Raw genomic sequence first — 23,525 nt, forward strand, 5'->3', positions numbered from 1 at the left:
CTATAATTTTTTATTTATTTTTTATCTTGCATTGTTTAATTTGTTTTACTATTTTATTAAAATTTTTATGTGTTGTTCTGTTTTATTTAATTCTTTAACATAGTTAATTGTTAATTTTTCAGTTAATTAAAATGAAAGGGTACTATTTAATTGTTTATTATTTAATTTAGCGTAATTTTTTATTATATCATATTTCACTTGAACAATTTTTTTATTTTATGTTGGTTTGTTTAGTTTAATTTAATTGCATGCGATTCTCTTTTACTCATATTTCTTCTGCTTTACTTATATTTTTTCTTTATTTCTTTTAGTTTTTTATTTTATTTAATTTGAATATCGCTCATCTACTAATTAAATTTTTTTACTTAATTTAATGTTATATTTTTTTAATTTAATTTTATTTAAAAATATTTATTTTTTGCTTGATTTTATTTTATTCAATGTATGTCCTTGTAGTGTTATAGTCAATTAAATTTTTTAACTTTTATTTTATGTTATTTCTTTTCAATCCAGTTTTTTAAATTTTATTTTATTCCAATTAATTTATTTTAATATGTTTTGTTTTTAGTTTATCGTAATTCGTTATTTAAATATTTTTACTTTTTCTATTTTATTATACTTTCTTTTATCTTGTTTCAATTATTTTGGATAATTTTTGTTTTTAGAATTTTTCAACATTTTTAGTGTATCTATTTATAAAAATAAAATTTTATTCTATAAGAGAATATAAAACTAATAAGGTTAAGGAACATAAAAATTGTAAAGTCTAGGAAAAATATTTTCTTATAACATTAAAAAAATAAGAATGTTATAACTTCAAAAATGTAATTTTTTCAATTTAATAGACAAAGTATTATTGTCGTCTGCTAGCTTGTAAAATAACTCAATTAGTATTGTTAAAATAAAAAAATATATATATATAAATTTAAATTTCATGAAAAATATTGGGGTATATTTATTGTTGGTTGCAGCTTTTTTGACAGAAAAATATGTCCAAAAGCTGCAACTCACTACGTATGAATACGGCCCATTATTAGTATCTCTTTGAAAACTACATATCTATGTTCTTTTGTGAATAAAAAAAAAAATAATCTTCTTGTGCCTTCTCTGAAGAATATGTAAGCTTTTAATTTCTTCTTTCCTCTTGCAGTGTTAGTTGTTTTTTAGACTTTTTTATAGTAAATACCAACTCTTTGCGTGTGTCCATCACCGAGGACACCATTCCACATTGTTTGCATAAAGGAAGGTAGATATGCAGATCTTGAATTTTTGCTACTCATCTTAATTTTTTTGTTTTTATTTTTTTGCCTTTGAAAGATACTTACATTTGAATTTCTCCTCACGCAACGACTCAATGCGCCGTCGATGCATTCGCTTTGGGGCTTCGCAGCGTGCGCCACTTGTCTCGATGGGGTTTTTGTGCAAGTAATCAGCCAACCAGCGAAGATTGCAGTCACAAATGAAGGGATTCTTTGCCAGATGCCTTTGGTTTTGTAAGAAATGTATATATACAAAAATACGTACATATTTGTATTAAGAAAAAAGCAAATACTTAAAATGTGAGCAAGTAGAAGTTCTTACGAGTAGTAGTTAACAAAAAGATTTCATTTTCAAAAGGAATTACAAGTGTTCGTAGGTGTCATATATGTCAGAATAAAAAAAAAAAAAATTACATTCCTACACGCTTGCGATTGTACAAATTTATGTATGTATGTATGTATGTATACATAGATAAATAATTCTGAGTACGTCGTATAAGCATAAGTAGTGAAAGGCTAATGCAAGTACTAAGTGGAAGCACTAAACCAAAAGGCAGCCACAGCCACTCAATGAGTTAACCTTCGCTTGTGCTATCATAGCAGTGAATGCTAGAAAAGAATCATCACTTTTAGCATTACATGAAATTGAAATAATTTGTTACATAAGAGTGCAAATAATATTTTTGATATTTTTTTTGAGTTTCAGTAATAAAACCCTATTTTAATTACAATATAGTAGTTAGTGCAAAAATTTGTGTGGATTTTGGCTGTTCTGTCAAGGAAACGAAACAAAGTGGCCGAAAATCTCACCCATTTACTGCTGTCCATATTAAATAGTCTACACAGTAGGTATTTAATCACGGAAAAATATGAAGTAATACTTATTTGCGAAGTTGATAGGGACCCCTCTCAACTCAACCGCGAGCGTTCAGTCAAGAGCTTTGTATACCAGCGTCCGATCTGCCAAGTCTGTATCAGGATCCCTTGCGATCACCTGTCAGCAAGTCCTAGAGACCTAAGTGTGTATCCCCTCTAGAAGCGATTTGGAGTATAACCTAATATTTAACCTGTATCCTCATTTTGCGGCCAATTAAACCCGAATGCTTATTATTAGACCTCAAGATGAGAACTGAGCTATACTCGCAAGAGTTCTTACTCAACCACCGTTTTACATTGCCTGATATCTGCAAGGTTTTCAAGCTGAACTAACAGCAATAAAGGAAGCTGTTAGGCTGACAGACAGGCTGCTATTAAAGCACTGAAACGCGATGCACATAAACATACATACTTTGAATGAACAGGCAAGGATGGCCGTCATACATCTAATATTGGGGGCATAGCTGTATTAGGCAAATGTATGGCAGGTGAACTAGCGAGGAAGCGAACTTGCTTGCTTGTTTGCGATTAGTGCCGCCCTGAATTCCCGTATTCCGCTTTCACTTTGCGGATTTTACCTGGAGAATAACTTTATCCAACAGACTAATAGGCGATGATCTCAATGACGTGTAGGATAACACAGAATACTTCGGGCCACTATTCGAACTGCTGAGATCACTGCTTCGACATTTAATCGGCGTTGTTACAGGTCACTTCTTAATGGGGACGCTTACGAAGAGAATAACTTCCGTCGTAGGCGAGTGTCCACCGGCATTCTTTATATTCACTACTTTCCAGAGTGTTTGGCTCAACTACGAATAGCTAGCATCTACATACATATGATGTGGGAACTTGATCAGAACGAAGTATTAGTTTCACTTCAAGGGAAAGGATAAATATAGCGTGCACCGATTACGGTACGATAACGGGCCTTTGGCGACATCAGTATGCCTTCTTTCAACATTGAAATAGGCCTGCCATGATAACATAACCTAGGATACAGGTTATAGGAGATTCAAAGTAATCGGTATCGTTAAGTGATATGAAATTAGAAATTCCAGCTTAGAATGCTCATAGGCTTTCTTATTGGCTATTGTTGGCAGCTAGACGTTTGCCCAGTATACCTAAGCAAAGTGACCTCCCTTTTGTGAAACTAGCAGTTCAGATTAGCCCGCGATTCATTATCGCTACTTCTAAGGTTCCCAAAGTCACTGAGGCTCATTTAGGCGAAGCCTCGATTTTGTTAAGAGAAGAAGGTTTGCTAAGATGGGCTCTGTGAGATTGGTCTACGTAAGGATACTGCAGTTGAAGCACATGTAACGCAATCTCGTAACATTCAAAACACATTTCACCCACAACCGAGTCTTTGATACTAGTTCTTTTAAGCTACTCCTTCAAGGAAATTAATCATCTAATTAGACCAACCATGAACCACAAATCACGTTTTCTAATGGCAGCAGAAGTCTAGTCCGGCCATTGCGTTAAGCCTCAAGACAAACTACCGGCAGGTCTGTAGACTATGCCAGTAGTCATAGTGTATCTACGACGAAATTTGACTGATTAGGGAATCGTGCTTGGCTAAAATGCATCCGACAGTCGGCTGTGAATCAATGAATCTCTTCATTTCTGTTTGCCTTGGCATCCACGAAGACTTCCGTGGGGAAGACAGTACAATTGGTATTAAGAGGGAACGTGAGTTGAAACCGTCCCGTCTCGAAGAAGATTTCAGCTTCAGAGTTGGTTGGTTGATTGGTAGAAGCGTCGCCTGAGCACATGCCCATGCATCATTGTGATATGCTCTCTTTCTCTGTGATTCTTGATTTTTTTCTGATGAATGATGAATCCATTAAGGCTTGCATGCCTTATTCGTGCCAATGCTGGGCACTCGCAAAGATAGTGTAGGATCGTTTCCTTACCTTTCTCAAGCTTACAGCTACGGCACCGAGAGTTATAAGGAAGGTCTATTTTGGCTGCGTATTCGCCAATGGGCCAATGTCCTGTTATCGTGGCTTTTAACTTAACTATATCTCTCATCAACCCCTTTAGAAGTTCTTCTGACTTTGGTTTGTCATAATACGGCCATATGTTCCTCGCAGCTTTGCAGGTTTGAAAGTTGTTCCAACGTGCATCAGTCATACGTGCGAATTGCAAATACAGTTCCCTTTTGATGAGTCTGAGTGAAACTCGGAAACTCGGCCGCCGAGCTTAATGGACATTTGCAATCTCTGACTGTTTTGCACATTGTTACCGGTGAGGCAAATGCCAGAAGTGACGCCTGGTTATCTGAGGAAATTAAAGCTTTTCATACTCCTTCGCAGTTCCTCTCTGAAGCTTTACAGGCCCTTTCGATTCCCAGTACTTCCGCTTGGAAGATGCTAGCAAAGTTCCCACATCGCAGTCCATTTTGTACCCGTAGCGGAATTCTCCTCGACTATCCTACCCCTACTCCAATGCCGTCTAAAAGAAAACTTCACCTGCTGAAGTCTGTCTGTTTGTTTCCCTATTTCGATAAGCTTATCAAGAGTACCACTATGACCGTGCTACAGCGCCCTCCAGCAGCTTGACTTTCTGATTCTGTTGAGTCAGTTGAGGCAGGATCATATTAAGCTCACAGATGGACAGGATTTAAATGCTCCTGTAGCACCTGCGCAAGCTGCTCTTTGTATACTGCCTAATTTCCTGACGTTGCATTGTTTATCTAGTGCTGGCCACCAAACTAATGCCTCGTAAGTTAGTATTGATCATATGATAGCCGTATATGTACATCCAGAAGACAAGCTTTGGTTTTAATCCCCAGTTCCTATTGAATTTTCTTTTGCATCTGTAACAAGCTGTGTAGGCTCTATCTACGCGCCTCTCTATATTTGTCTTCCAGCTCGGTTTGGCTTCTAATAGGACTCCCAATTATTTCGCCTCGGTGGACAATGTGAGAGTCGTTCCATTAAAAGGGAGGGAAGCTTGCATTGTGGTATTTTTGTTTTCTCGATCAACAGCATCAGTTTAGAGCTTCAGAGCTACAGTTCCTTTAAAGCCTTGGATTGGATCGAACAATTTCTCCTTATCCCCAGAGTTTCCTTCTTGCTAGTGAGAGATGGCAAGCCGAAACCCTTTCGCAATCCTACCTTTTGAATACTACATCGAATGGAACCTTAAAAAAACCTTAATTATTCACTCCTCTAACCTTAAATATTTTCTCCTAACCTCACCTAGCTTAAATACTCTCTATCTACATCTATATAATTTGTTTCATCACTCTTAGCTTTAATGAGATAACCATCTTTTAAGGCCAAGTTTTTTTTATGACACATTGCGTTTTTTTTCGCTCAAATCTAAAACAATTGCTATACACATTTTTCACTGCAAAGTGTGCAACCACCATAAAAGGCGCATTAAAGCATTGTACTAAGAGACATTTTACTTAGCTATTAGCCACATACATACATACATTTTTAAGAACAAAAACCTCTTAGAAATCTAACTGTTGCACTGCACCAGTCAACAGACTATCTCTGCGGGTACAAAGATGCCAGTAAGTAATAAAGAAATAAGCGCACTTCAATGTAAAGTCAGCCAGCAGATAAACTGCTCACTTGGGCGCAAGGCAACAATGCCTAACTGTGCTGTGTTCTGTTGCATTTTTTTTTTTCTATATATACATTTTCTACAGTACTTTCTTCATTTTTTCACACTTTTTGTTTCCTTTTTATTATTGTCTACAGACAACTCTGTTGCGGACATATTGTTGAAATGCCCTAGGTGTCATGTCCTTTGTTCCTGCGAAAGTACGCCGCGTATATGTACTACAATCTTACAAACATATGTATGTATGTATTTACAAGCACACACTCAAACAGCGCGCCTACAGTGCATTTTTATTAATATATGGGTACGCGCTGCTTGCACATTTTGTTGTTTACAGTCAGTGCATGCGTGGTGGAATTGTAATAAAAGGTCGGGGGGGCGGAGGGGAATTGTAATATGCACTTACAGTGTTTGTATGCTCTTCATTGCATCGAAGGTGCCATTAGCCAGCGATTGAATGTTGTTATCGTAGAGCGAAAGCAGGCTGAGACTGTGCAAATCGCGAAAAGCGTCCTTGCGTATGCAAGAGATTTCATTGGCATTCAACAGGAGTAGTTGCAGCGATGTAAGTCCTTTAAATACGCCTGAGGGCAAATCCTTTATTTTATTGCCATAGAGTACGCTGAAAAGAAAAATTAAAAAAAAAAATACAAAAAAATAAATTGAGACAAAAGTGGAGATTGTTTTTTTCTTTGTTTAGAATGTGTTTAATAAAAATAAAATGAAATACATAAAACGATACAATACAAATCGCAGTAGTGGCTGCTACAGCAAATAAATAGATGCAGCAAATCTCATAGGTATTCGTAGCTATCTGCTAGTGGTGTAAAGAAGATTTTAGACAAAAGCTTAAAAAGTGGCAAAACATAAGTTACTTACTTACGTAGTAAGAGATGTATACGAGTACAAGTAAGTAACACGAGAATTCGATTGTGTATGGTTATTAAGGTGTTGGAGGGGATAAAAAGTAGCTTAATACTAGGCAAGTATGTTTAAGACGTTTATACAATGGGTATGGCATTGGCGACGAGTACTTTTATTTGAGGTGTAGTAAATATGTACGTACATACAGTGCTGGCCACTTCAATAACGCCCTATCACCAGTATTGACAGTTCTTCTTAACTTTTAGTCATACATTTTTTGAAAAAATATAGCATTTTCTATGACAAAAACCATGTGAGCCCTATTTTCGAAGTGTATACCAAATTTATGTACAATAATAACACGTTTCCACAAAATTTGGTCGTATTTGGTCTCGAAAACGCGGCCGATCTCATCTTATAGATTCTTTGATGCTGATTTGAAGTGCATTTACAAAATTTCTCTATCACGTCCAGTTTTTGTGAAAAAAAACGGTTGAAATGTCAAAAACTGGCAAAGATGGCATATTTCAAAATTGTTATTAAATAGAATTTCGGAAAACCTCGTATTATTGAAATTCCGATTCTACCTCATGTCGATGAGTTCCTCAACAGCATGCACTTGTTTATGAATTTATTTAAAAAACAAAGTGATTTCATGAACAAATCAACATTAAAAAATCAATATTCCAGATTCATAATTAGCCAGTATTTTGTCTCCAAAAATTCATCGTTTTTCAAGGTCCAGTAATAGTCAGCAAGCATATGGAGGTTTGATTTCCTTCCTATCATGCCACTTCTCCATAGTGGCTATATCCTGGTGGAATCGTTCGCCATGTTCTTTGCTAATATTTTTTTTTTCTAAGTTTTTTTTTTTTTTTAATTCGTCACTCCTTTCTACACAATCCATCGACATAAGGCGAAGTGGAACTACGTTCAAATTATATTTTTTAGATATTTTTTGAAATTTGCCATTTTTGCAGTTTCTTTCTCAACTCTCCAAACTGGACGTGCTAGAAAAATTCTGTAAATGCACTTCAAATCAGCAGAAAAAAATCTAGAAGATGAGGTGATCCCGTTTTTGAGATAAAATACGACCAAATTTTGTTGAACCGTGTAATTCAATTATTATTAGAATTTTTTTAAATATGCAGTTTTAAAGTGCCAATTTCTATTTTGCTAACCCCTACATACAGTCACCCTAAGCGTAGGCTATTTAAGAAATTAAGCACTTTGGCGTGTTCCAATTTTTGGATGGCGAAGATAATCGCTCCCCAAGGTGTATCTTAAAATCCCGGACGGAAGGTGCATCCACTAAACTTGGACTTCACAGTGCTCTTCCGCTGTAGTCTCATCTCTACCAGGATGACCGCTTGAATGGCCTGTAGTTGGTCTAAGGACCAAAGAATTTTAGGGTTGCATTGGCCCTAGGTTCTGTTCGTCCCATATAGGCATTTTTGTCAGCTGGACCTGGTTTCCTTTTGAGGGGTTTTCCACAGAAGATGATGTGCAGTTCACCAAGTGGTTCCTCTTAATCTTACTGGCAGTCAGCAACGCCACTTCGGCCCTTCCTGTTGCCAATCGGAGGAATGGCTAGCGGTTTGGAGTCGCTTTCGCTGACTCCTCTGGCGAGGTAGAGTTTGAAACGATTTTTACCTGCTCTAAAAAGTTTTCTTTTAGGAGTACTATGTAGTCTCCTCTGGCTGCTGAAGGGCGTAAATACTTCCGTTGATTGTAGAGATTTTTTTTGCCGAATATACTATATTTTTATAAAAAATTAATGAATATTAAATGACCAAAGGAATACTGTAAATATTGAGGATCAAAAGAGGGCGCTATTCAAGTGGCCGGCACTGTATGTAGCTCATATGTAGCATATAGCCCGGCCCGCGTTGACGATTTGAAGTGCCAAGTGAGTGAGTGCATTATGCCCGGTAAGTAAGTGTTTTTGCAGTTTGTAGTTCGTTGTCGAAGTTGTAAAGAAAAAATAAAAATAAAAATTAGCCACTGCATGCACAAATACATCCACGCTGTGTGTGCGTGTCCACCGCTCCAATAGCCAGCAGGCAGTCAGTAAGCCGCTTGTGAGTTTCAACAGAAATTTTCTTAGCAAAATATCTTTGAAGTTATCATTGCGCTAACCGGTTTGGGAGCGGAGTCAATGGTGGATTCAGAGTTTGTAGACTACCGCTATGAGCAACAAAAGTGCAGGAAAAAGTTAAAAAAAAAGTACGAGCATGTGCAAAAAAATCGACTAATGAGAATAAGATGTGAGGATAGATTCATTTTGAAATATTTAAGGTGAGTCGAAAAGCTAATAAAATATTAAAATCACTATGTATGCACATATGTACATAGGTGTTATTATCTACATACATACATAGCTGTTAGGGTGATTCTTGAAAATATCAGCATCTAAATTTTGTGTGGGACCCATTTACTGTTCCACGAATATTTCAAAAAAAAGGGGGAGATGCTACCAGGATTAAAAAAAAATTGATTTTTTAGTCGCAAAAATTCGACAACATCAAATAAATTTGAGATATTATTGAAACTTCTTTATGTAAATTGATAAACTAGCTGAGCAATATTTAACTGGTCAGTGCCAAAAATTTTTAAACAATTTGCAACTTAAATTAATTCAATATTTTCAAATTAATTTACAAATTAATTCAATATTTTCAAGCCATTCAAATTTTTTTAATTCATAAATTTTTATGGATATTTCTACATGTTTTGTACGCAGAATATGGGTGATTCTCAAAAGCTCTAAAAAACAGTAAGCTCAAAATTATTTATGTACTACAGAAATTTTGAAAGTTTCGGGTATTTATTGGTTATGGTAATAGTTATGATAAAAGTAAAAGTAATGGTAATGTCATTGCTGAGGTTAATGGTAGAAGTAATAGTAGCGGTAATGGTTGGTTGGTAATGGTAATGACACTCGAAATTATTATCGTAATCGGTAATGGCAGGGCGCGTTCAGAAATGCATCAAACCAAAGCATCAGTCTCTTTTAATTCTAAACTATAATTGATGGAAATGTCAAAATATGTGCCGAATTGGAACTTAGTTGCGTAAATAAGACATTTCCATCAATTATAGTTTAGACTCTGAAAGACTCTGATGCTTTGGCTTGATGCATTTTGGAACGCACCCGCAACGGTGATTGTGATGGTAGTAAATGAGGTTCGTCCAGCGTAGCGTGAGTGCAGCGGAAAATGAGAGCCACTTCTAGACAACTCGTAAAAATCTGCTGACAATCCGTAAAATGAGGAGCAGACGTTAGCCCAGAGCAGCCGAAAATGGGAAGAAATTCGGGAAGCCCACGTGATCCTTCCCAAAAATAGCACTGAGCTCGAAGACGAAACAAAAAGTCAGTGGACAACAACCCTTAGCGCGAACTTAACAAGCAGAAATCTCAAAATCGGTTCGCAACAGCTGAAAGCACCATTCTTAAAGCTTTTTAGGTGTTCAGCAGATTTTAGGTTTCTAACTCGATAAAATTCATTAGAGACAACAACTGATTCAGTAAGAGATTTAAAAGAGTACTTTGGCATTCCAACGGTGATCAAAAAACGATCATGACAAAAATACCATCAAACAGTTTTCGTATCTAGGGCAGAGACGACCAGGTCCTATTATAAGATAAGAAGTGCCTTGACTCACTTGGCTTGTTGGGGCTCAAAAAACACTTCAGATACATATCTAATTATGTACAGTTGTATTACCTGTTTTTTTTACATATGTACATACATTCATACATCCAACCCGAAAGACACAAAAAAGAAACACTTCAAAAGACCTTAAAGCGAAAAAAAACTGTTAATCCCAAAACTCTCAAAATTCCGTACGCAAGTGAATAACTCCGGTGGCAAGAACGAGTAGCAGCTGGCCAACTGCTGCTGGTGGCTAAGCAATCAATTGATGACCATAATAAATAGTATGTGCTGCACTTCACCGCACTTCAATGATTGATGTTTTTGTTTACCATTTCCCTCATTTGGCTAAATATACATAATTAACAAAAAATAACAAATATTTGTATGTATGAATTTGTGTACAAAAAAAAAAGAAGACAAATCAACGAAATTTGGCACAGCAAGACCTAAATAACTATCGATGAAACGTTTTAGAATTTTTAAAAGTTTTCCATGAATACTTACAGTGTGGTGAGCGCTTTTAGGCCAGCCAAAGCGTCGTGGGCAATACGCGAAATGTTATTGTTCGATAGGTCAATGCGACGTAGGCGACGGAAATTCGCAAATGCTTTTGGTGGCAATTCAGTAATGAAATTCTGTTCCAAGCGGCTATAAGAAAAATAAAAAAGAATAAAACAAAAATATATTAAAATAAATAAAACAATGGAAAAGTTTAGCAGAAGCGTAGAGGAAACATAATTATAATAATGATGGCATAAATGACATAAAATAACAACAAAAAATCAAATATTAAATTGCTGTAGGTGCTTAAGCTGCTGGGAGAGCACTTCAACTATTCAGAAATCACTATAGTGAAAGCTCGATATAACGAACCTTGATGAAACGAAACATTCAACATAACCTAATTTTTGTTTAGTCCCCTGAAGAAAACTTCGTTGTTGCGAAATTTTCTACAGAAAAATACTCCATAGATATGTATAACGAAGAAATTTTAACCATAAAAACCAACGAAATATATGGACCGTTAAAGTCCAGATAACAAAACTCTCTTTATAACGTTTTCTGAATATGTTGACGGTTAGTCTCGTAATAAAAAAAAACTATACTATTAAGTTATAACGACTTTTTTAAAGTTTTGTTTTTTTTTTCGTTGTATCGGTGGTCTTTAATATTCTATCGCCCAAATTTGTAAAAAATAAAGAAGACTTTAACTGGTTTATAAATCGAAAATTTGTTTGAAAATGTCACTTTATAGAGCTCTTTAAAGCTATCAATTTAATTTTTTATGAATATAAATAGTATAACTAAACTACAGATATAACGAAGCATTTGTGCAACCCCTTCAACTTTGTTATATCGAGGTTTCACTGTATTTACCAGCAAAAATTTGACAGTTTTTCAAGAATGTTCGCATGCATGTGTTACTATTGAATTATACAGTCAAATATTTGGGTGTGTGTATGTATGTACGAGTACTTACAGCTCGGTTGTATCATCTGGCAGTGACACAGGTACACTTGTGAGACTCTTCTCGCGACAATCAACGATGCCATCAGCACAACGACACGGATGTGGACAGCTATTCTCCATGCCACATTCCATTGGCGCATTTTCGGTGAGACCTTAAGTGGGATGAAAAAAAGTAAAGAAAAAAGTGATAAATTTGAAAAATGGGAAAGAATTTGATTACAAAAGTTTTGTTAAAAAAAATACATTTTAAATATTTATGGCAAAAACACATGTAATTGTTAAATTGAATTTTTAGAATTTAATTTGGATGCGTAAATCTACAAAATTTTCAGCCCGTTGTCACGATGTTACTAAGAATGTTGTTGACTAATATTTCTGGCTCAAGAATTTACGCTCGATCAACTTTTCGAAAAATTTCGCTATTCTTCGTGTTTAATTTTTTCTACCTCTTGCAGAATTTTTACTGGACTTTCCGGGATACTTCGTGTTTTATTTTCCAGTATATTTTACGACTTCCCGGATTTTATCGGAATTGCTAGTTTTCTACTTATCGGGATTTTCGAGTACTTTTTAGGACTTTTCGAAATGTTTTCAGAGTTTCTCGGTATTCTTCGTTTTTAATTTTTGAGAACTTTTATATTTTTACGTGACGGAATACTTCATCTTCTAAGGATATTTTAGAAAATTGTTTGTATTATTCTTTTTCACTTTTCGGAATTTTACGGTGAGTCTTGGGATTTTTCGGTGATTATTCTGGATTTCAGGACTTTCGTGATTTTTTTGGTAGTCTTCGTCTTCTACTCTTCGGGATTTTTCGAATATTTTTGGAAGTTTTTCGGTACTTTCCTGGCTTTTTTGGGCAATCTTCGGGTTTTACTATTCAGTATTTTTCGGATACTCTTGGAACTTTTTCGATAGTTTTCTAAGTTTTTTTGAAAACTTTTATTTTCAGCATATTTTAGGAGTTTTCAAGACTTTTCATGCTTTAGTTTTCGAGATTTTTTCTCGAACTTTTGCGAGATATCTCATGCTTAATTTTTTTTTGGAAATTTCCGGGATTTTTCCGCAAGTTTTTGAAACTTTTGCGAGACTTTTCGAGTTTGTTTAAAATTTTTAAGGATTTTTTCGGATTTCCCGGCATACTTGGTATTTTATTTATAGGGGCTTTTCCGGATTTATTCAGAATTTTATTATTAGATATGTATTTCGTTTTTACTATTTTAAGCTATTTGAATGAAAAAAATATTTGTGAATAAAATTCTTTTCCAAAGCCTCTTTTTGATACAAATATTGCATGCATTATATAATTTTACTTAAAAAATTCTTATTTTTGCTTAGTGGTAACTCTTTTTGAAAATAGTTTCAGATTGAAATGCTCTTAAGCACAGTAAAATTTCCTCTTACACACATTTTTTATAATCGACTGATTTAAAAAGTGGCAACACTATAAAAATATATGTGAAAATTTCCATAATTAAACTCCTTTGATTCAAAATACCTAGTAAAATTTACCTGAACACTTGAATTCCTGATCATGCAGATCCGCCACATTTTGACCCTTTAGCTGAGAAGGCGACTGACAGCGCGTATATGGCGCAAGTCTGGGAGCGCTACGCAAGAAACGCGAAAGCCACGACAAATGACAGTCACAAGAAAAGGGATTATCAGACAGACGTAGAGCACGTAAGCGATTCAGACCACTAAAAGCGTTATGCGGCAGCGAAGTTAAGTTGTTGTTGTTGAGAGTGCTGCAAAGTAAATAGTTAAAATATAAAAATATTTTGTTTCATTATTGATTTTTTTTTTATAAACTGACATTGTTTTGTTCAGAATAGATTTATCTATAGACTTTTCCTAGTCATTTTTAAACGCTGAATAGTCCTAGTAAAAGCTATTTTTAATTTTTAAAAATGATATAGTGTCTGGAAAAGCTCTATATTACCAGTGAAAGCTCTTTCCGACTTGTGAAAGACTATTTTTCAGTCGTAAAAGTGCTTTCTATGTAGGTAAGGGGAATTATAAGAGTTTAGTACTTTTTACGAAAGATATCTCTAGACCACGAAAGCTCTTTCCGACTTGTAAAAGCTCATTCAAAATGATCTTTAAAAGTTAATGTTATTGAGGAAGCTTGATTTTGCCTCTGAGAGCTCCTTCTGACTTGGTAACAGCTCTTTGTAATTGTGTTAACCCTCTGAAAGTAATATTTAGAACTCAAATACATACATATGTATATAGTTATGATTTTCTGACTTGAGCATGCTCTTTTAAACTGAGTGACTAACTTGCGAAAGATTCTGCTCACTTTCGAAAGTTCTTTCTGACTTGCAAATGCCCCTTTCTATGTGAAGAGCCTCTAAAAAAAGTTTAGTAATTCTCATGAAAGCTATTTCGAGACCATGAAAGCTTCTTCCGCATTGTAAAGGTCTTTACAACCGTGAAAAACCTTTAGAAGTTATTTAAAAAAGTGAAGTAGTTCTTGTGAAAACTCGATTTCGCCTGGGAAAGTTCTTTTTGACTTGTAAGTAATATTCAGTATGGTTTCTATAGTAGCATCATCTAATCAATTAAATCTTTTTCTGCCTTGGGAAAGCTCTTTTTTAATTGTGGGAAGCCTTATAAATTTAGTTTTAAAAGTTTAGTAAAAGCTCTAATTTGTGGAAGCTCTTTATGACTTGTAAAAGCTCTTTTTTATGGCGAAGGGTCTCTCAGAGTGATTTTTAAAGGTTTGGTAGTTCTTTTAAAGGCTCTGCCTATTCAGTGAAAGTTTTCTCTCAGTTGAGAAAACTCTTACTAACTTGTGAAAGCTCTTCCTCTGGTGGCCTAAGTTCTAGTTTGCATACAAAAAAATTCAGATAACCACTTTATTTAAAAAAAAATAGTTTTTCATTCCATTTCATTTCATTTTTTACTCACAGAATTTCCAAGTCAATAAGACCCTTAAACGCATGCTCATCCATACAGGTGATCTGATTGTTGTCCAACTGTAGAGAGCGCAAAGATTGCGCGCCCTTGAAGACACGTCGTCCCACTGTTGTAATGATATTGTGCGAGATATCCCTAGTGAGGAGATGAAATATTTAGTAGTGGTAGTACTTTTATGAATTTTTTGTTCAATTATGAGAGTTATTAATTGTTATAGAGAAAGGTAAATCTACGAAATAAAGTCCAACTATAAATCAAACGGTTTCGCGGTTTTTCAAGACAAATCCAATCACTACTGTGTGTATGTTTTTTTCCAAAATGTAGCACAGAATATCTCTACCTACGAATACATAGTAAATAAATTGTATTTATTTATCATAAAAATTATAAACCAAAGATTTGAGTGAGTATTTTTAGATGTAATTTTCAACCTCTAGCAGCGGCATTCCTCGAAAGAAATTAAAGAAAACATTTTTTTTTGTAATAAAAAAGCATGGCATTCGACTACTTACAATCGCAAAAGACTCGCTGAACTTGACACTAGATTTTCAGGTATCGCCTTTAGCAGATTGTTGTTAAGGCGCCTGTATGTATGCAATGGTAGAGTTGTAAACAGATTTGCGTGCAGAAAAATCCAAATTTGAAAGTCCAATCAATCAAAAATGAATAAAAATAAGTAAATAAAAAAGAATGAAATCAAAGAAAAAGTAAGACAAAAAAGGAATAATAAGAAAGAAACAAAAGTATTGATACCAAATAATTGAGTTAAAATGGCTCAACTACAAATATGTAATATATCAGCCAGTTATGTATAAATATTAAATTGCTAGTTATATTAGACTTTTTTGTTGTTGTTGAAAGCAGCACTGACAGCCAAAAAGTGGTAAAAATATATTTTCAAGTTTAGTTTTTTTTTTGAACAATAGATGCAGTTGAAAGTTTTTTTTGAAAGAAAAATTTAAAAAAAAAATGCTTTAAAAAATTGCGACAAAATTTTGCGCAAAAATTGATGCACTTTTTCATAAGCATTCATGTGCAATACGTATGTAAAAATAGCCTGTGGCATGCAAAAGCTTAAGTAACGAAACTAAACTTACAATCGCTCCAGTGACACCAGATCCTGGAATGCGCCCTTTTCAATTGTGTGTATTTGATTATCCGTTAGTTGGCTGCAAGTATGCACAGTTTTTTAAATTGAATTACACATACATACATAGCTACACAACTCATGTAAATATACATTTGTATGTAGTATAGAATATTGATAAAAGAATAAAAGAAAGCCAGCCACCGGCGACGGTTAAGAACAAATTACGAATAATTTATGCTACACAAAGGTCAAACGAGTCAGTGAAAATATGAAAATTTAGTGTCCAAGCGTATTTTCTTCGCGTGGCAGCTAATCAGTACGTATGAATATACATAAATAATCTAACAATAAATTACAGTAACAATACACCAATCAAGTAAAAGTACTAAATTTACAAAAAGAAATAAATTTTCACAAAAACAACATGTCGATTTTTTTAGTCTCTCCAAACTTTCGAAGATTTTTACGCTGCTTTTGACTCCGAAATCATATTAAAGACAAAAACCAAAAAAAAGTAACAAATATTTTGCCTTTTCAAAATTTTAAAATTTACATTAAGCTTCTGTGCCATAAGGCAGATGCCGTTAGCGCTCAATGACCATCGCTGGCAGCGTACCGAAAATTTTTTATGCATCAAATCGATTCATAATATTTTTTTTTGATTATTTCCCAGTGGGAACGTAGTAATGCATTACATGCGTTATAAATAATATAATGTATTTCTTATGAGTTCTAGATTCTATTACAGTTTAATATGTAATCAGCATTCGAAAGTATCCAAAAAGTCGCAAAAATTGTATATTGAATCACATTCATTCTTGCATTACTGGTAATGCAAAATCGAATGCCCGACTTTTTTTAGGATATCGCCGTGGGAAAAATAATGCATTTTCGAATGTGAAAACGGCTGTTTTACTGATTTTTTTTCGATTACAATACATTACATTTTCCCACTGGGTTAGTATGTAATATCAGTCGGTTAATTTATGAGACTGAATTTGCTGTTTTTTTTTTTATCATTTACATGCAGTTAAAAATGAAATAAATTTCGTATATTTACAAAATTTTAAGATTGAATTTGAGTTTGCGTAGAGCATTCTATGTACTTACAGTATTCGTAGTTTCGTTAAGCGTTGAAAGTCAGCTTCAAAAATGACAGTTATGTTATTGCCTTGCAAATCGCTGGAAATAAGAGCAAAATAGTAGGAAAATATTAAATTAATAAAATCGCAAGCTTAAAAAATATTTAAAATTGTTAAATCTAGTTTTGAGACAAAGTGAGTCTCATCCAGTATACACTCTTTCTTGTGAAAGGTATTTTTAATTTTTAAAAGTTGTTTTTTAACTTATGGAAGTTATCTCTAACCAGTGAAAGCTCATTATTGAGTGAAAGCCTTTTCGCTGTATTGAAAGCACTCTATTTTGTGAAAGCACTATCTACGTGGTTAAGGATCTCTCCAACTTATAAAAACTCTCTCTAACCAGTGAAAGCTCATTCTAACTTGTAAAAGCTTTTATTAAATTTTGAAAGCTATCTTTGACCAGTGAAAGCTCAATCTAGCTTCTGAAGGCTCTTTTTACGTGATGAAATCTCTATATAGTTTGTAGAAGCTGTCTCTATTCTGCGAAAGCTCCCTGTTTTATGAAAGCCTTTTCCCTGTAAGGAAAGTTCTCTCTATTTTATGAAAACTTTTTCTATGTAGTGAAAGATCTCTAACTTGAGAAAAATATTTCAATTTGGTGAAAGCTCTCTCTCATCAGTGAAAGCTCTTTCTAACTTGCAAAAGCGTGTTTTTTGATTGTGAAAGCTCTCTATAACCAGTGAAAGCTCCATGTAACTTGAGAAAGCTCTTTTTACGTAATGAAAGCTCTATCTAACTTGAGTTAAGCTACCTCGAATGCCAAATTTCCTCTAAGCGTTTTTTTCTTCGCTTGTTAGGGTGACTTCATTGCATGCTTTTCGATTAGATCTTACGCTTCCGTAGTTTAATAGGCAAAAACAGAACAGATTTCCAAACTCCCTAATTTGACCTTGTAGTCAACCACATAATCTAGCTTGGACTTCTCCACATCGGCGTAGCCAGAATGAAATTTAGGGGAGGGGGGAGGGGGGCCTCGACCCTATTAAGCTGGCATTTCAGGGTTATATTTTATATATATATATATAAGGAAAATTTGAAAGTTAGGGGGGGCGCTCGAGCACCCCCTGCCCCTACCTGGCTACGCCCATGCTTCTCCATATAAAAAATTTTGTTCAAGCAGCAGCACCCAAGAAAGCGTTCGAGCCTCCCCCGACAGGATGAACAATTTCAAGCTTGTCAAGGAGGATTTTGCTACGCCTAAATTCTTGGCGACGAAATATACTGCAACAGTATACGGGGTACCAGATCATTGCAGGACTGAGGGCGACTAATTTTGAATAATTTTTGTAGAGCCGAAATCATTTTGTGTAGGTTAGGTTAGGTTAGGTTGAAGCGGCTGCCTGTTTGCAATGTTGGAGAGAGGCACACTTAGGCGCAGTGAGCCCGTTGTGATAAAAATTAAAATCTCGTATTCGATCCCGTCCGATCACATAGATTAGAGCCAGATGATTATGTTAATAAAGCGAGAAAATTTATGACTGACTGCTTCGATCAGGTCTGCCAGATAGACAAAGAGGTGTTGGTGAAATGAGCGTCTTCTCATCCACAAAAGCGCAGGACAGTGACAGACGTAGTATTCCACTCTCTCAACCAGTTGCACGTTGTAATACGGGTAACTTGCTTTAGTAGAGGAAGTTCTAATCGCATGAGTGCTTTTGATCTTTTCTTGCCGAAGCTGGACCACATTTGTCAAGTTGTCCCACCCCTGAATTTTTCCGACCATCTTTAATTAGTCTTCTCGAAGAAGTGTGTTTAAGCCATGCTTTGCCGCATCGTAAGCAGAGTTGAAGTCATACGTTCCGGCGGTTCCCTTCCTCGTCTGCTGTACAGTTATCTTGTATGTCTCTCTCACCTAGCAACCACACAATGTGGGTATGTATTTAGTAGACCTTGAAGCTAACTGGTTGAGGACCGTTTTTAATTCTATCGAAATTTTTGACGAAGTTAAAAGTTGCTTGCCTAGAATTTTTAGCAATTTTTTCGTCCGATGTGAGAAAAAGCGTCATTAAACTCAATAAACTTTTCCAGACGTTTGTTCTAATTTCTCCTTGAATGTTGACTATTTTAAAGGTAATCCTTGGTTCGCTTTAATTTTATAGTCATTTCATTTTATGGACAGAAAGCAAGCTCTTAGAGTTGGTTAATTCTACCGTCAGGTCATTAAGTAGCATCAATCGTATCAGAAATTTTCAGAAGTAAAAGAAGTTTTGAGCTCTAACTCTTACAGATGGCATCTCTGATTCGCACACTTACGGATAAACTTTCGTCTTTGATTACACTAACGCCCTCCACATATTATCCCTTGATTCCTATTGCTACATATCCACGAATCACCCAGGTCTGATTGAAAATCCAGTTAGTACTTCCAATGAGACTCTGAAGTTCTTCCAAAGATGTGCTTTCTATAAAATCAGCATAGTTTTATTTGAATTGCAACACAGGCACACAAAAAGTTTTGAATATATTCCCGTACTTTTTCATCTCCAGAGTGGCAGTTATAGACCAACAGAACTCCAGCTGCACCCGTTAGTATTCTCACAAGGGGTCGTGTTCATCTTTGAGTGTCTAAGTAAGTTCTGCGTGCTTTATTCTTTCGGTGTACGCTACGAAACACATTTTCTTAATTTTTAAATGCCCATATTTAAGTGGCATTGAGACCCAAAATATGAGGTACATATGATAAGAATGTATCATAAATAGTAAATATTTATGGTAGCAAGTTCAGTTGCATTCGAGCTTAATTTGTTTACATCTTTTTTACTTTACACATTTACTTGTGGCTTGAAAGGTAGGCCCGCTCAATTGCTACCACATAACCGAAGGGCAAGCGCCAAGGCCAGGGTCTGCAAACGCTTCAAAATAACTTTACTAATATACACATGCATACATACTTACACACATGCATATGTATGTATATATCTTCATAAATATCAAGGAAGCCAACTCGTGGGGAATTCCCCGATTTGCGCAGAATTTCAGTTTGCGTGGGGTATTGGGAATGGGCTGTTTTTTTGTGGAGAATTTCAGATCGTTCAATTCTAGTATAATAAAGTTTCAAATGGCTAAAAATAACCAATGATTTTTTAGAATTTTCTTTGTCGCATTTGCTTTCATGTAACGAATAAACATAATCTATTTTTATATGGAAGAAAACCGCAACAACTTCGGCAAAAAAATCCTAAAACGGAAATTTTTTAGCCACCTTAAACTTACACTTTATTATTCTAGAATTGAGTGGGCTACAAAACTGCATATTCAAAATCTTTCTAAAAAATCCAATTAAAAAGCTCGAAATTTTTACGAAAGTTTGTTGAATTTTTTTCAAATATTGCACAAAGTTTGAAACTTTGACATATGCGGTTTTTGTTAAAGAATGAACTATGTTTTTATAAAAAACAACTCAAATTAAATAACAAAAAAAAAATTATTTAATTTTTATTCTTTATTTGTTAACTAACTTTGTAAAAGTTTGGTTTGGTTTAGCAATACAATAAACAGCAAGACCCAGTAGTATATGAAAATACATATATATTTTTTTTTAACTAAGGAGATATCTATGGGTGGGGAATTTTACGAAATTTCGTGCAGAATGGGGGAATTTCACTGTCGAAATTGGGGAATTCTCAAAAATGAGTTGGCTACCCTAATAAGTATGTACACAACTATGCCTTTCTAAGCTCAACAAGTAAATTGAGTGCAAGGTATTCCATTTTCTTTCTACTTAACTATCCACCTACGCGAATGCTGCTGGAATTCGAGTGCAAGGGTGCAGGCTAAAATCTGTCTTCTTTGTTTGATTTTTTTTTTTGTGCATTTCAATTTCATTTTGGTTAATAAAGATTATCAAATGTTTACACAGCATATAAAATGCAAACTCAAATAGAAATAAAAATAAAAATAAAACGAACCAGAACAAAGTGTTCTTTTTAACCGAAAAAAAAAACAAAAGTTATGGACATTTGTGGACGTACATAAATAAATATAAAATTTAATTCGTTCTAGCCACTTGGTCGCGTGTGTCTTGGTGGTTGTTTGTATGCCTTCAAGTATACATACATATGTATGTAAATATGTGCACATAAGCCGACCAACAAACAAACTTAAATGTATGTATAAACATTTCTTCTTTTTATTGTTTGTAATGTTAATCGCTCAACTGCAACTTTTGCGTCGTACAGTGGCAAGAACAGCCGTTTTACCTGGCGGCTGGATGGAGTATGGAGATGGTATTTGGAAAGCGCACGTACACAAACATACAGCACAGTTATATACATATGTACATACCTGCCAGATATTTATGAATGCAACCACAGTGGGTGATATAAAAATTGGAACATACAATCGTATTTATAAAGTAAGAATATTTGCATGAAAAAACATCTGACTTAGATTAGACAAGGAGTGCCAGTTTAAGGGTCCCGAAAATTGTTTTCCTTTTCGTTTTAGTCGTTGTCTTCATGTACTTATTCGTCTTCAACTTTGTCTTCGCATTCGCGTTTGTGTTAGTTTTGGTCACTCTCTTCGTATCCGTATTAGTATTAGTATTCCTCATCGTATTCAGAGTCATATTCTTTTTCGTATTTATCTTCGACTTCGTCGTCGTCTTCGTCTTCGAATTCATCTCCGTATTCGTTTTCGTGTGCGTATTCTTCTTCGGATCCTCTTCATAGTTGCATTTGTCTTTCGTTTTAGTCTTCGCATTTACCTTCGTGATATTATAAGTCGCCATTTTCGTATCTATCTTCGTCGTCGTCTTCGTATTCAGCTCCATATTCGTTATATTTTTCGTATTCATTTACATATTCGTCCATTCGAATCCATCTTGGTACGTTGTCATATGTGCCTTCGCTTTCGTATTCATCTTCATCATCTTCGTCGTCGTATTCGTATTGGCCTTCGTATTTTTTCGTATTCGTCTTTTTACTCGTATTCGCATTCGTTTTCGCCGTCGTATTCGTCCGCGTATTCGCCGCCATATTCGTCTTCCTGCTCATATTCGTTTCCGTCTTCGAATCCGTGTTCATCTTAGTCGCCGTATAGTTATTCGAATTCGTCTTTGCTTACTCTTCGTATTCGTATTTGTCTTCGCCTTCGCATTCGCTTACATATTCGTATTCATGTTGAAAGACAAAAGTACGAAGCAAAAGAAAGGGCGAAAATAATACATCGTCAGCAAACCAAATACAACTCAAATTTAAGTGCTTAGAACTACACACAAATACTAGAAAAACGCTCTTCGTCTACAGCCAACCATTAGAACCGCCCAATGATGGCAGACAAAATTTCTTTTGTATGTGGACTGACCCAGTAGCACATCAACTATCCCTCAGTCAAAAATATTATAACACTATTATCAAAAGCTACATATCTCCGATATATCACTTATTTTGATTAAATTTGACCGAACACGGTTAATCGTTAGATAGTATTTATTTTTATTTTTTTCGTTAAAAAAAAATAGTCATTAGATTTATCTGATCAAATTCAATCGTTATTTTATGATTTTTATTTTTTTTTTCAAGAATAATAATTTGGATTCTTATTTTTTCGGTAAAATTTAATCGTTATCTTAGATATCTAATTTTTCTATCAAACAAAATCTTTTTTTTATTATTTTTTTATAATCACTAAATTTGGATTTTAATTTTTTGGGTTAACTTATATCAATATAATATGATCGAAAAAATTAAAATTCTAAATAACAATACAAAATTTACAAATAAAAATAAAACCCCCAAAAAAAAATTAAAATCGCAAAATCATAACATGATGGTTAAAATTGATCGGAAACTTTTTCCAAGAAATCCAATTCAAACGGTGAAATTATGATTTTTGTAATAAAAGCCATAACTGTTACGATCCCTAATTTTTATTTTTTTTTCGGATCATTTTTAACTGTCATAAGGAAGACTGAATTTTCAGGACCGTTTACCATCTTTTATAGTAAAAAAGTTAGATGTTAAAATTACGGCTATGATATGATCGAAAAAATAAAAATCACAGTGTAATAATTAAATTAGAGGGGAACAAATAAAAATCCAATTAAAAGATTATTCTTGATCGAAAAACAAAAAATCATAATAACGATTAAAGCTGATCGGAAAGATATATTTTCATTATAAAGATCATAACCGTTACAGTACCTGATTTATTTAGCTATACTCCAGCTATTTAAAGTCCATTATCTCTGCGTAAAAGATTATGGAAACGTTTCTATGCTGAAAGCCTTTGATGCGATAGCGGCTATTTGTTGATCTGACGGTTATAACTACTAGCCAACTCTGGTCATGGGAAGAAGCTTCAAAAGAAAATCGGCCAGAGTGAATTAATGGACTTAACGGATAAAAACAGCTTTAATGTCTGTCATCCCTATATCTAGAAAAAAGTTGAATCCTTTCAGAGGCCAACTGTCGTCTATCCCAATTACTTGTCGGCTACTGTTTAGTACACACGACATTCCAATGTAGGTACAAATTCACTTGCTTACTAACACGGATACGATTATGTAGGGAACAGTACGGACTGCTTGCTGTCAGTCAGCTGCTGTTGCTGACGAAGTTGGTGGGAATTAATTCCAAGTATCAGCACATCATAATAATGTAGCCAACAAGGCAGGCAGGCAGGCAGGCAGCCACTGCCAAGCCAAGGTAACTATGTACAA

At 34.7% G+C, this 23,525-nt stretch overlaps 1 protein-coding gene across 4 annotated transcripts in view; it reads right to left on the reverse strand.

Annotated features, from left to right (window-relative positions):
• Positions 1-23,525, reverse strand: part of LOC108360647 (protein slit) — a 47,143-nt gene that overhangs the window by 14,889 nt on the left and 8,729 nt on the right. For 2 of the 4 annotated variants that reach the window (XM_017613015.1, XM_017613014.1), the window contains exons 2-10: positions 16,833-16,904; positions 15,730-15,801; positions 15,145-15,216; positions 14,624-14,767; positions 13,223-13,458; positions 11,721-11,862; positions 10,745-10,888; positions 6,124-6,339; positions 1,326-1,483 (exon numbers count right to left, since the gene is read on the reverse strand). In XM_017613015.1, the coding sequence (XP_017468504.1) occupies positions 1,326-1,483; positions 6,124-6,339; positions 10,745-10,888; positions 11,721-11,862; positions 13,223-13,458; positions 14,624-14,767; positions 15,145-15,216; positions 15,730-15,801; positions 16,833-16,904 (1,256 nt within the window). The remainder of the gene's footprint in view (positions 1-1,325; positions 1,484-6,123; positions 6,340-10,744; positions 10,889-11,720; positions 11,863-13,222; positions 13,459-14,623; positions 14,768-15,144; positions 15,217-15,729; positions 15,802-16,832; positions 16,905-23,525) is intronic. The other 2 variants (XM_017613017.1, XM_017613016.1) reach the window with 1 other exon arrangement.

This window comes from Rhagoletis zephyria, unplaced genomic scaffold (assembly GCF_001687245.7).
Source record: "Rhagoletis zephyria isolate East Lansing unplaced genomic scaffold, Rhagoletis_zephyria_1.1 Rzeph_scaffold_00601, whole genome shotgun sequence".
In the NCBI taxonomy this organism is placed as follows: Eukaryota; Metazoa; Arthropoda; class Insecta; order Diptera; family Tephritidae; genus Rhagoletis; species Rhagoletis zephyria.